This window comes from Streptopelia decaocto (assembly GCF_964273445.1).
Source record: "Streptopelia decaocto genome assembly, chromosome: 1".
Lineage (NCBI taxonomy): Eukaryota > Metazoa > Chordata > Aves > Columbiformes > Columbidae > Streptopelia > Streptopelia decaocto.
In genome coordinates, this window is record NC_138663.1 from 107,715,703 (window position 1) to 107,730,748 (window position 15,046).

At 38.9% G+C, this 15,046-nt stretch overlaps 1 protein-coding gene across 2 annotated transcripts in view; it reads right to left on the bottom strand.

The window, feature by feature from the left end:
• Positions 1-1,236: 1,236 nt before the first annotated feature.
• The window catches only part of APOO (apolipoprotein O), a 31,266-nt gene continuing 17,456 nt past the window's right edge, over positions 1,237-15,046 (bottom strand). For both annotated transcript variants that reach the window (XM_082076123.1, XM_082076122.1), the window contains 2 exons: positions 11,980-12,087; positions 1,237-3,889 (listed from right to left, as the gene is read on the bottom strand). In XM_082076123.1, coding sequence (XP_081932249.1) covers positions 3,821-3,889; positions 11,980-12,087 — 177 coding nt within the window. In that variant the 3' untranslated portion in view covers positions 1,237-3,820. The remainder of the gene's footprint in view (positions 3,890-11,979; positions 12,088-15,046) is intronic.

Sequence of the window (15,046 nt, forward strand, 5' to 3'; positions counted from 1 at the left end):
GCTCATACCTATATATTTTTTTCACCTGTAACCAAAGAAAGGTGACAGATAATAAGGGGGAGAGGGAGGGAGAACGCAGAATTAAATACCATAGGCTTTTTCTTTCCATTATCAAAGTGCAATTAAAACTTTGTTGCCCAAACAGGTTTTGATCAACTTGGTAGACAGAAAATTCTCAATACCAATTCACTTTTAGTAAAGAAATTTAACTCTTCAAATTACTGACATTATAGCACTAATGATTACGTTTGCTCTAAAAAGTTCAATTCCTATAGTTCACAGAATCACAAAACGTTAGGGATTGGAAGAGCCCTCTAAAGATCATCTAGTCCAATCCCCCTGCCAAAGCAGGAACACTTAGATGAGGGTACACCGGAATGTGTCCAGGTGGATTTTGAATGTCTCCAGAGTAGGAGACTCCACAACCCCCCTGGGCAGCCTGTTCCAGTGCTCTGTCACCCTTACTGAGAAGAAGTTTCTTCTCATATTTAAGTGGAACCTCCTGTGTTCCAGTTTGTACCCACTGCCTCTTGTCCTATCATTGGTTGTCACCGAGAAGAGCCTGGCTCCATCCTCCTGACACTCACCCTTTACATATGTATAAACATTAATGAGGTCACCCCTCAGTCTCCTCTTCTCCAAGCTAAAGAGACCCAGCTCCCTCTGCCTTTCCTCATTAAGGGAGATGCTCCACTCCCTTAATCATCTTTGTTGCCCTGCGCTGGACTCTCTCCAGCAGTTCCCTGACCTTCTTGAACTGAGGGGCCCAGAACTGGACACAATACTCCAGATGGGGTCTCACCAGGGCAGAGTAGAGGGGAAGGAGAACCTCTCTCGATCTACTAACCACCCCCCTTCTAATACACCCCAGGATGCCATTGGCCTTCCTGGCCACAAGGGCCCAGTGCTGGCTCATGGTCATCCCGCTGTCCACCAGGACCCACAGGTCCCTTTCCCCTACACTGCTCTCTAATGGATCATTCCCCAACTTATACTGGAACCTGGGGTTGTTCCTGCCCAGTTGCAAGACTCTACACTTGCCCTTGTTATATTTCATTAAATTTTTCTTCGCCCAACTCTCCAGCCTGTCCAGGTCTCGCTGGATGGCAGCACAGCCTTCTGGCGTGTCAGCCACTCCTCCCAGCTTCTTGTCATCAGCAAACTTGCTGACAGTGCACTCTAGTCCCCCATCCAAATAACTGATTAATGTATTGAATAATACTAGCCCCAGTACTGACCCTTGAGGCACTCCACTAGATACAGGCCTTCAACTGTTGAACTGTATAAAAATAAAAGAGAGAAAGAACACTCCATAGCACCAAAACACCAACTGGAATCTTGTGTAGTAAACCAACTTTCTCAACTCAAATTATATTTAACTCCCATCAGTTGCACTTATTCTGGTATAAAGCCAGGGTAATTTAACTTGAAAAAAATGAGTTACATACATACAGAACCAGAACAGAATGAAAATGAGATATGCTACCTTTGTGGAAAAAACACAAAGCCATGTCACTTCCATGTAACTCTTCAGCACAACAGCTGGATAAAATTAAAGCTTGCTTCTCCCATGAGATGTGGTTTGAGCTGTAGTTTGCATATAATTCTGATGACAAACATGCTGTAATAAAGGAGGTGCAATGCTTCTGGTTTTTTGGAATGCAGAAATATGTTACTGTCTCCAATGTGAAGCAATTTTGTTCTTGGCTGACAAATCACAATTCAGAGACCCCTGCTGTGGCAAATCTTCATGAGGAAAATGATATTGTATTTATTTTAGCAACCAGATTAATCTAGGAATATGGCCAACAGTTGAAAATACAGTGAGACTGATCTCATTCAGAATAAACAAACGTGTCTTTTCAAAGATCACAGCAGCATTCTCTAACCTTCGGGATCACCCCAATCCAACAAAACATCTGGATGTGGGTTTGCAGTTAAATAACTGAGTCTGATTTCAAGCACAAGCAACAAATCACCACCACCAGAGAACAGCTGAAAATTGATACCGAATTGAACTTTCACCATCTGGTTGCTCTAGGTCAAAAATCTAGGAGTTCCATTCACGTGTCTCCTCCAGAAACAATATGTGGCAAAGCAAGTAGATTTCAAAACCAGCAGCACACAGGTACTTTAAGCACCTAAACAATCAACTTAACTCTTCAGCTTTTGTTCCTCTCCTTTCACCCACACCCCCCCTTGAAAAGATTATGTGCCTGAAGAAAAAAGCACGAACATTTTAAAAAGTGAGTAAAGGCCTAACAGAAATTATATTCACACAGTAGAAATGCCAAAACCAACCAACCATTTACAGGTTTCTGTTTGTAATGAACCTTGATATTTGCATGGTGTCCCACAAACTTAAACATAAAGCTCAGTTTTTGCGGCTCTTTACAGTTTAGTAGCTGTGTCCTAGTTCACAATAAGGACAACAACATTTAAGTGAAATTTAGAGAAACTTGACTTCCTCTTGGTTCTCCAGGGTACCTTTACTCAAAACAAAACTGTTCTTCCTATTTTTTTCTTAAATTTTGAATTTATGTGGCTATTTTACAAAAGACTTGAAAAATATGTATTCTTAAAGACTTCATATTTGTATGTGGGAAGGAAAAACTAATTACTCAGCAAATCAGCCAGTCAACATACTTTTTTGCCCTTCTGATAATTCACTACAGCAATTAAAAAATACATTAAGGAAAACACAACACTAGAAACTAGTTTTGCTTTTCAAGCTGACCGTGTAACAGTGGAATGCTCTTGCTCAGCAGATGTTTGCATTCCACCACATCTGCAAACATTTGTGACTGGTGATGATGCATGGAAGAAAAAAAATGACGCAGTTTTCTAAATTTGGACACTATTTACACAGCTGCTAGTTAGAAAAAAATTACTGGTAAATGAAACTGTGTAGAAAAATAAAGAGGAGTCCCTACAATGCTAGGATCATTTTCTGATGAAAAATAAGTCTTTAACGTGATGTGAATACACAGGATGAAGCCAAGCAAGTAGACGACATGTTCAGAAAAGACATCCTTTATCAACTCAGAGCAGACATTATCTGATATTTTGTACTAAATGATGCCCAACTGCATTATCATTAGTAATAATGAGCCTCAAATACACAGCAATTTTTGTTCTATGAAACTGAACCATCTTAAAACAGTTGAGAGGGTGTTTTTAGTTTGCTTTTCTAGAAACCAACAATCACAGGACTTGCTCGAGTTTCAAAAGCAACACAGGGGCCAAGTCAGAAACAAAACTGACATCTCAGCTTGAGTTTCTGGCTTGGAGAACTGGGAAAGGCAACCTCTGCTTCCTCCATCATCCATCCCCAAATGCTGAAGCATGTCTCATTAGGAAGGGGCATCAACGTGAAAGGTCAGGCACGTTGTGAACTGTTACTGGCATTGACAAATCTTTAGAGAAAACATATAAGCAGGAAAGAGGTTTCTTTCCCCTCCTTCATATCTGCACAGATGAGATGAGTTTTTTGGTACAGGGGCAGAAATGGGAAGGGAAGGAAGAAGAAAACACAATACATTAAGAAGGCCTTGGTAAATTAACTTGGAACCCTTAGAGGAGATGTATATTTGCTTGCTATGCTCTAATGATGAAGAATTTTGGTAAGTTAACTTAAAGAGCATTAAGGAGCACACATATTCTTGACAAATGTTGAGATGAATAAAATCATTACTTCTCTTCCCTCTTTCTTCATCAACACCAAAATAACTACAAATCCAACTTGCAAATGTTCAGTTTTTCCAGAATATTCTGCTGTTATGAGTCTTTATTCTTTACCTGTGCCAAGTGATCTGGTGTTCTACTTCTGGGCTTGCTTTTCATTTGAAGCAGCATGGATTTCCAGGGGCTTGTCACCATCTGCATCACCCTTGAGGAGGGAAAAATATGCACAAAATTTCACATGATGCACTCCATGATTAATGTTTTTGCCAGAACAGAAACCCTCTTCAAAAGCTGAAACAAAAACTTCTTGCAAAATCAAGTGGCTGATGAGATTAATTCAGTATAATATATTCAAATGTTATCTTCTCCCAAACGGTTCCTACATTTTAGTCTTCCTGTAGTTAGCTGAGCAATTAAAGGATCTGAAAGAACAAGTAGTTCAACAGAAATATTTTAATTGACTCTTTTTGCCTGCACTAATAACAGAGGATGAATTCCCACAGAGTAGCTGCTATTTCGCATTCTCAGAATTCTGTGTGGATTTATACAATAGGTCTCTTTTAGTACATATCCTTTAAGAGAGCGTTCTCACACTTTCCCCAAAATAAATGATAGAAATCAAAGAACGAAGAGAGGCTTGTTAGAGCATCTGGTCTGTTTGCCAAGTATGACATGAAGAACAGGCATTTGATTATAGTTTTAAATAGATATCACTAAAAAAAAATACTTACAGGGCCACACACATGGCTAGGGGACTGCAGCATATGACAGACTAGGACAGCCTGAGAGATGTGGGTCTGTTCCGCCTGGTGAAGGCCAGACAAAGGGGAACCTAATTGCTACCCACAGCTCTCTAATGGGCATTTAGGTATCTGGAAGAGCTTCCCAGAGATTCACACCAAAAGGACACAGAGCAAAGGACACAGGAACACGGCAAATTTCTGTTGAATTGAAGGGGTGGGGTGGAAAAAAAATTTTATAACACCACTGGTAAGTACTGGAGTAGGTTTTCCAGAGAACTTTGTGAATCATCATCCTTGGAAATGTTCAGCACTTGACTGCACAAGGCCTGAGCCATGACATCTAACTTCAAAGCTGTCTCTGCTTTGACCAAGGAGTTGGATGAGATGATCAGAGGTCACAGCCAGTTTCAATTATTCTCAAATTCCACACATGAAAATTAGATGGCATTTTCTTTTTTTTCTAAAAAGATTTTTTTACCAATATGACTTAAATGCAATGGAAAATGTAACAAAAGAAGATAGAAGAGACTGGAAAATAAACATTTCACAGGATGGGTCAAATTTATGTCCCAGCACAAATCAAATACTACAAGTAAGGCACCGAGTCTGTAAGACCCTGCATATGCTGTGGAGATACGGACTCAGTACATTAAGACTGAATTATGAGGACAACTCTTAAATTCCTTATTCAAAATATGCCTAGCAAGACCTTTAAAGGGAACTCTTTCTTTCAAAAACCCATTTTGTTTTGATCATTACCCCAGATATTTCATAATATAGGAAATCACATCCACAAACCACACCCATTTCAAAATAATGATCTACGCTGTAATTTTCTTGTACAGGAACTTGTAAGTTACAACATTTTACTACAATTTGTAACTAATAATCTGACTCACAATGTCTCATCTCAGGGATTACTCAATCCTGAACAAATTAACAAAAAATAAATTGTTCACAGAGAGTTCTATGCTTTTCCTCTTGCTTGTTTCAACTTGTAAAAAGCAAATAGTATTTAAGCAAGCTTCTTGGGTTTTTTGGTCCTGAAAGAGGAAAAAAGCCCAAAGCAACACACACACACAAATGTACATGAAAATAGGGGTCTTGCTCAGTTCCTTTGTTTCCGTGAGCTCAGCAGATCTCACCACAGGGCTCATCTTCCCTAGACCTATTAAGCCTGAGCTATTTAATTCAAGCCAATCCACTGCTAAACTGTCATTCTTCACACAAATTCATTTGCTGAATCAGCAAATAAAAAGTTCTTTTAATTCCACCCGCTCTATGTGTCCACTGCATAACTAGCGAGCCTGAGTAAGACCGATCAGGCAGTGAGGTGGGTAGCCAGGAAAGGACACCCTTTGAGCTGGCACAGGACATAAACACACCTAATTTTACAACAAAGTGTTAAGGTCCCCTGGTCACACTCAAAACCACATCAGAAGCAAAAAATGTGTTTAGAGCAACGACCCAGAAGACAAGCCACCTCTGGGCCACGATGGCCTCTCATAATTAGAAGCAGGCACACATTCAAGATAGTGTTTCTACTTTCTGGCTCAACACAACCATTCCAAAATATATCTGGGTGGCCAGAGGAGTTCATGCAGAGATCTATCATACAGCAGAAGGTATTTTGCATTCTTCTGCATCTGACATTTCAACCAAAAGGTAGCTGATAAGAAATCTCCATAACATATTTGTTAGTCAAGTGTTCAATCCATTAGGATGCCATGGGATTAAAAAAAAAATCATTATTTCAAATTGAAAATAATATTGGACCTATGGGGACAGTAAACAATGCTTCCTGTAAAGTTTCAGTACATAAGAGATTAAAACCCACCCAATTTAGCTCACATTATCTAACAGAGATAATTGAAACCTAAATTTTAAATGACAAACTTAAAAAAATGCAATTATTTCTGTGAAAATTTTCCTTCCATACAAGGAAAAATGCCCCAAACCTACCTATCCTAATATCAAAAAAACAAATGTGGGGTGGCTTTTTTCTCACGTGACAGCCTACCCAGATGCAGAAGTTAGTTTCTGATTTTCCCTCTGAGAAAGTCTTGCAGACAGCCAGGCCTTTTTACACTGGCACCTAACCTCAGAAATTATAACTCCAAAGGCAGGTATACGTCTCTCTTAGGCTTTTGGAAAACTCTTGAAAGGCAGAGTCTGGCCATCAGGGAAAAAACAGCTGCAAAAGAAAAACAGCGGCTCATCTGTGCTCCCAGATTAATAATTTACCTTTTTTTCTGTTCTCTTTTGTCTGCAATGTATTCCTCAGAATAGAGAGAACGTCACTGGTTTACTTTAACTCATCCTCCCCTAGTCAATAACTTATTCTGTGTCTTCTATTTTTAACTGAGCTTGAACTTAGCTCCCTCAGAAATATGAAGGACTTTTAAAAATATTACTCTTAAGTTGCCCTAAAAAGCTTAACTTTTTGTGGAGTAGATTCTGTCTTTCCTACCTCATTTAAACATTTAAATCCACCACAGCCCAAACTAAGGATCCAATTCAAAAGAAGTAGTAATTTTTACAAGTTTTAGTCTGTTGTTGTTCTTGCTACCAAACAATAAAAAGAGTGTATGACAGGGAACAGTATTTTCTGACAGAAGTAGAGGTTTATCTTTTAGTTCAGATGACCTAACTGTTGCTTATCTGTTCAGAAGCTACTAAAAATAAGCCTTAGAAGCATTTATTCACTGTAGAAAGAAGCTCAGCTTTTTAGGTTGATGCTCAAAATACAAGTGACTTAAAAATTCTTCTCGGTTTGACACAGTTACAATCTATGATGCTGATGGTAAAGCTGCTCTAGTCAACACACTGACAACACAACTTCCACCAGGGCTTTCAGGTGAGGAAAGTTCAGGTCCACAATTTCCTTGATGCTTGTTCCAAGCAAGCACAAGAAACAAGTACACAAAGCCAAGCAGTCTTTGCACTTGGAAGCACTCTGTCACTAGCTAGCACTTAATAAAAAATACCCAGATATAGCCATATAGATATCTTTTAAAATATTTATATATTTTATATGTATAATAAATATATTTAGGTTTAAAAAATATATATAAAAAATTGGTATTGCTAAGTCACAGATAGTGTCTATCAACAGACCATGCAGGAATAAAAACCAAACAATAAGCCACAAGAGTTTCTCTCAATCTCTGAAGCTGTTCAAACAATCACATGACAGACAGGAAAAAAACCAAAACAAATCAAAACAATTTTATCAGTTTTCTATAAGATGTTATTACCAATTGGACCAAAGTGGGAAAGCACACACACATGAAGAACAAGGCCTGAAGAGGATGGTCCTCTTAGAGCTCTTGCGCTGCTCTAGTTTTTCATATCTTGGCCACTTCAGTAAAAACAAGTGCCAAATTCAGTGTCAGTGGAAAAGAGAGAATCCAGAATAGCTGAAAATACAGCAAAAGTCTTCAAGTGGTATAAAGACAAGACAAAGTGGGAAAGAACTTAAGAAAACTGTTTTTCTATGTGTTTCAGTACATATCAGCTCACTGGCTGGAACAAAACCTGGATTTAAGCGACTTGGAGCAGTAACACATGTCCTTCTTAAAGACAGTCACATTAGTATGGGAGCTAACAATCCTACAGTACAATACAACAGTGCAACTTAGGGAAGTATTGAAACCAGAGCCAGAAGAGGAAGGGCAAAAAGGCAGCATTTCAGGAAAATAAACATCAAATGAGCTGACAAACAGGACCTGTTTGTTAAAAACTTACAGGTGGTAAGTTCAGGTGGCTTACAGGTGGCTCTGGAACCCTGGTCTTTAAGCAGTTTTCTGTAAAAGAAGTTATAATCCTTTGTATAGAAAACCATAGTCCTTAAATTTAAGCTGTTGCACAAAATCCTCAAGCTGCTATGGTTTGTCCATCCCTCTGACCTATGGACAGGTATTAAAGATGATAAAATCAGCCAGTATTAAACACACTGCTGTGAGCTGGGGGAAGAAACAAATAAAAAAGCAGCTGCAATTCACTGCCTTAACAGTTCAGCTAGTTCAACGCTTTTGTAAGCACTAGAAGGCAAAAAAGTGTAGAAGAAATGTAAAAAAATATTCTCTTACATGAACTACAATATTATTGAGCAGAGCAGAGGGACCAGTTACTCACAAAGACTAGCTGAAGGCAACATAGGATATTAGCATTTGTAATTGCAAAGCCCCAGTCGTGAAAGTTTGATGCTGCCTAAGGCTACTCAAAAATATTTCAAGTGCATCACTCTAAAAAACTGCATGTTGGTATGATTCTCTACAAATTTTGCACACTAAGTTTAAGATAAACAAAGTCTGAGGGACATATGTTTATTTTTCTATCACCTCCCCTAAAGATTTACACCTTGATAATATAAATGCTAATACTAATTCCACTGATTTTTGTGGAATTACTTCTTGTGAGTAAAGGTCACTCAAATAAGCAAAAGATTTTTCAGAAGATAAAACCCTTAAAATATACTTGTCCTCCAAACAATATAGTTACATTTCTTCGACCGTATCTTCTACCTGGGGAAAGTAGAAAAGTTGCGTACTTTATTATGTCAAGATAAAGTGTACAGAAGCTGAATAACTACTCCTGCTGTCCCTTATGAGGGGGAAAAAAAAAGTGCACACTGATTTTTACTTATGGTACTTGCGTAGTTTTAGCAGAGGGCTTTCACCCTGTCATCCTGACCAGCTGGCTCTGTCCACAAGCCAGCTTCAGGGTACCAGAATGCTGCACTGTAAACAGCGTATTCAAAACCTTATGAGACAGACTTGCTGTACAGAGGGGCTCCAGCCACAGTGTTTTGAAATGTAGCAGCAGAAGGTTCTGGAATTAATCGTTCTTGGCAGAATTTCGATTTCAGTTGATATGACCTCAATTTGGCACAGGTTTTTGTTTCATAAAACCTTCAGAAAATTAACATATCACATCTATTTTAATGATATGTTGCTGCACAAACATGAAGTTATGCACAGCTGTGGTACCTTTAACTATCAAATTATGAGCAACACACCAAATTAACACAAGCCAAGAAGAGCCACCCATATACTGCTTGACTATTTGCAATAATCATTTGTGTAGCAACAGAAAAATGCTAGAGTGAATGTCACGAAAACAAAACAAAAATAATAATATCTTTTGCTCTGGCATGGTTCCACAAAGTGGGTTACATCTGCTGCAACACCAACTCAAGAATAACATGTACATTTGTCTCCACTTGTCTAAGGAATCTAGCTGCCTAGTATGACAATAAGAAATATACAACACCAACCCAGTTCTTTCATGGGGCTGTCAAATTAAGATAGAAGTCCCAGAATCCATCCGAGAAAGCTTTGCCAATTTTAATATATGATCGTTGAAAGCACTTGTTTTCTTCCATGACACTTCTGTATCAGTAAAAGCTCCAATAAAAATGCAACTTTATGTTTACTTACAACAGAAATTCTTTTGCTGGAAAAGATGATACTGATTCGGTGTATCTAATTGTCTGTATGAACAAAAGGTACTTTTTTGCATTAGTACAATCACACAGACAAACAAGTTTTCCTAGGGTAGACTTCTCACGTCTCCTGTCAAGCACACAATGGTGCTCATACATATCAAAAAAGGTAGAGGTTTTCATTATTAACTGTGGCTGAGCATATCCTGATAGACCATCATACCACTATCTTTAAAACAAACAATTAAACCAAAACAACAACAAAATACCCGGCCCTACCTCTCCAAAATTCTCAACTATGTAATTTTATACTGCTTCAGCCACACAGACTAAAGGAAGTTTCAGAGCAGACTTCTTCCGTTATAAATACTTTTCAGTCCACATTCTAATGATTTCAAAAGCATGTGACTTTTTACAACTGCTGTTCAGCTTCTCCAGAGACCAGGGGGACAATACCCTCTCTTTAACAACTTCAGAGGACAAACAAACACTGAGGCTGTATACTCCAGTGGCAGTAGATCACTGAATATCTTCGATGCAGGCAATTTTATCAAGTGCACAGTGCTTCTTCATTTGAGTCACAGATTTTTGTATCTTGCCTAATCCATGTAGTTAAATAGCAACAGTTAACACTATCTGATCAAGTGGATGAACCTTAGGAGGAAACCACTCAATGGCATTTCACTCCTTTGTGCAAATAACACGTTTTGGCTACTAAGGGGTGTGATCTAAAGATTCTGCAAGGAGGAAGAGAAAGAAGTGTGTTTACTTAGTGGTCTCTGCAATTTGGCATGTCGTTTGTTTTTCTGCTGAGGTAGCAAGTGCTTGAATAAGCCTTATAAGAAGATGAAAGCTTCAAAAGTTTTTGCCTTCCAATAACAACCACATGTTTCCTTTTGAAAGCCCAGAACATAATAAAATAAAAAGCTCAGCTAATTTTTACTGATGCTGTCAGTTTGCCTTTCTGAAATATTTTAACATTGCCTATTTTTCTGAGATACTTTTTGACAGCCTAGGTTTTAGGAAAGGTACAGTATGATTAACCTTTATTTATTCAAAGAGCTACACATGCATTTACTGAAGCACCCATGGCCAAGACAGGGACGAGTACCCACTGATGCAAGTCTCCACTCCCATAAGACTCAGCAACTCACAGGACACATGAGCATTTCTCCAGTCCAGCTTGTTTGGAACTATTCCACACCTAGACCTACCTAAGGAACTCAGCTGCATACATTCAGTCAATTCAAGTACAACTGCCTCTCCAACACTTCTCTCACTCAGTGGCTATCCCCCTTATGTCTTAGGGCTGAAAATACCATGTTCTGGTCAGGTAGGACTTCTGGTTTACAACCCAGAAGCTACACATCATTGTCAGCCTCGTCTGAACTGATACCATGTTGTGAGCTGTGGCTCAATCAGGAGGTCCACAGTAAAAGACCAAGTCTTTCTGCTTGTTCAAAGTTGTTTTCTAATAATCTGTTAGTTTTGCCACGCTACATCAAACAACAAAAATAAGAGATGGGAAGCAGTCTGCAGCCAGCACAGCAGTTTGTATCAAGGGAAGAAGCACAGTTGCTTAGAAAACAGGAATTAAAGATGCAGTGAGTTTAGAAGTGGATTTGAAACTACAGAAGCTTTACATAACACACCTGAACTTTTCTTTCTTTAAGCAGCAGTTTAAAAAATTCCCTAAAAATCTTACATGCTCTCCCTGGCACACATTTAACCAGCTCGCACGGCTTTCCAGTCAAACTCCGCTTCACTGAGCCATCTACATGCATTTCCTCGAAGTCAGTTTGCCTGTCTCTATCAGATGTACAACAACAAAGACAGCTTGCTCATGTGGGATTACAGAAATGTCTAGTAGATAAAAAACAAAAACATCATTAAGATACTTAACTCCAGAAACTCCAGGCAGGTTATAAATTATGATCAAGACATTACATAATGTAATGATTCATTAAAACAAGTTCCCATTTTTTCACAAGTCAGTGCTAATCTTCAACTAATATGATTAATCAATCATATCACACCTATTTAGAAACTTGGAAGCATTTTGTAGAATGCATCATGTATTTGAATCAAGTTCCTAAGACCTTTTACCTTATCACTTTTTTTCCCTGGTTTCTTCTTCTTAGGGTTGTCCTTCCAAAGAGATTCTACAGCAATATATCCCTGAAGACTCCAGTCATACAGCTGTGTACCAGCAACCTTTGAAACAAAAGAGATTAGAAAGCACAAACTTAACAATCTGGGAAATATTATTTTCCTTCTTGTTTAAGTGGAAGAAGTCTCAAAACACAAGATCTTTAACATCTTCCTGTTCAACCTCAGGGTGTACACCATTAATAAACATCTTAGGGAAAAAAAAAAAAATTACACAAGGAACAAGAAAAGCCAGCTCACTAAAAAACTGTTTGAAGACTACCTGAAAACATGTTTGTATAAAGAGGGGTAGAATGATGCTGCATGGAAACAATTCTGGTTCTCTTAATATTTGATGTTTAGATTTAACATAAGCAAATTATTTCTTAATTTGACCATACTCATTTAAAAAAAAAAAAATCCCCCTTAGTTTGCCACTATTTTGCAATTTTACATTTTTACTGCTTTGACAGAACAGTAAAAGTACCCCTTTGTTTCTTTTTATTTACTATTTAGAAGAAAGACCTAATTTGCTGATAAGTGGCTGTCATGAATAACCAGCTGTCAATTCTTAAAACAGAAGGCGCCTAGGAAAGACTGCCTTTGCCATATTACACTGACAGGTAATTTTACAACAGGAAAAATCCTTAAGTCTAATAAAAATAGTATCTCCTGCCCCTTACACAATACAGAACCGTAACATCCATAGCATCCTTTAAAACTCAAGAGTGGTAGGTTTTTACAGCTCAGTTCAGTACTCACTTTCATATCACTATCAGTTTTTTTTACAAATAAAGAACAGCAGAAGTGAACATTTTGCCCAACTAACCAGCTATTAAATTTAAAAAAAACTTATGAAATAAAGAAACAAGAAGGTATTACTTTATGTCCCACAACAGGTAAAGCTGGAAAACCAAAACTATGAGAACAGGACAAGCATAAATGATCCTTCTGAAACAGTTTTCTGATGTTTCTGAAAGTTTCTGAATTATTTTTTTAAGTTTCTTCCCATCTCCAACAATTTGCTGCTCAGAGATTTCTTGAGCCAGAGGTGATTTTTATGTGTACAATTCCCAAGGCATTTCCCTCCTATGAACTTGTTGCCCCTCCCCTAGCATCCACAAAACTCAGTGCCAAGAAGCTCCAGTGCTGGGCACACTCAGTGCAAAGAACCTCTTCCCTTTGTTTGTCTGAACACAGTTAACTACACCAGGTACATACCGCAATGGTAAGGGATGTGCTTCTGGGCACACTATCTTACAGAAGAGTCTATTTAATAATTACAATTAAAAGAAAAAAACCCCAGATGAGCAACTACATTTCTGAGTCAAAACTAAATCCAAAACATAAACTGTTCTAAATACAAGGAGCTAGCATATTTGTCACCACATTTGACAATTACCGTTGTACTTTGGTTTTAAACAAGCCAGTATGATGCACTGTGTTTTCTCTATATTTGAAGGTGATAAAGGTCATCAGCAAAAAGTACACCGTTACAAGGATGAATGTGTCAAATCTCCAAAAGCCCACAATTCAAACATTACAGGTAGACAGTTATCTTCTTTTTCAGTATCAAGAGTGTTCCTTTTCAAGTACTTCAACAAATTAGTTCTGAAAGTCAGAGGAGCCTGTGGGTCATCCAGAAAGATAGCGTGATCAGCTGTGCAAGCCATACAAACCTACCATGACCAAAAAATAATCACACACACACACAAAAAAGCGCTTTTTTTGTCTGCAATGTTACTAAGGTCACAGCTATCAACATAAAATGAGTAACGAAACAACTATCCATAAGCCATTTCCTGTTCCTGCTTAAAAATACTCCCTTAAAATACTTCAAATCACTCTAAACACTTAACAGCAAAAACCTAAAAATATAATTATGGGAGTTATATGATCAAATGAATTATACTTGCACTAAATAAGAAACTGGTCATTCACACTGCTGGACTGAAGTAGCATCACACAGTACAGTAGCCCAGATAGTTCACTCTGCCGGAGTTAACCAATGTTTCAACACTATACACACGTCCCCAGAGCTGGGACCCAAACACACCTTCACAGTTTGCCTGAGTTCATAGAATGATAGAATGTCCTGAGTTGGAAGGGACCCACAAGCATCATCGAGTCCAGCTCCTGTCCCTGCACAGGACAACCCCACAGTTCACACCATGTGTCTGAGGGCCTTGTCCAGTCTCTTCTTGAACACTGCCAGGCTTGGGGCCGTGACACCTCCCTGGGGAGCCTGTTCCAGTGCTCCACCACCCTCTGGGGGAAGAACCTTTTCCTCATGTCCAACCTAAACCTCCCCTGGCACATCTTCCTGCCATTCCCTCGGGTTCTGTCACTGGTCACCAGAGAGAAGAGATCAGTGCCTGCTCCTCTTCCTCCCCTTGTGAGGAAGCTGTAGCCACCATGAGGTCTCCCCTCAGTCTCCTCTCCAAGCTGAACAAATCAAGTGACTTTAGCTGCTCCTCATATGGCTTCCCCTCCAAACACTTCACCAACTTAGTAGCTTCTGCAACTTCTGGACACTCTCCAGTAGCTTCACATCCTTTTTATCCTGAGGTGCCTGAAACTGCACACAGTGCTCCAAGTGAGGCTGCACCAGTGCAGAGCAGAGCAGGACAATCACCTCCCTCACCCATCTGGCATTGAAAAATGCAGTTCTAGATAGACTGCAAGCTGCAAGTTACAGGGTCAACAGGAGCATAGCCAAGAAATTCTGATAACTACCCAATGAATCCTCTCATGAACACAACACTAGAGTTATAGAATTGCTTTGGCTGGACAAGACCTTTAAGATCATAGAGTCCCACTGTTAATCCAGCACTGCCAAGTCCACCTCTAAACCATGTCCCTAAGAAAATCATGCATTAGCTTTGTGTTTTGTACCTCTCTCATGGAACAGCTGAAGAAGCAGGTGGATGCTGCAGTTGCCACCAGTACTCTTGCGAGCAGCAGTTCCAACCAGGAAAAGTGAAAAGGTACAATCATAATACAAACAGTTCATTCAGTTGTTCAG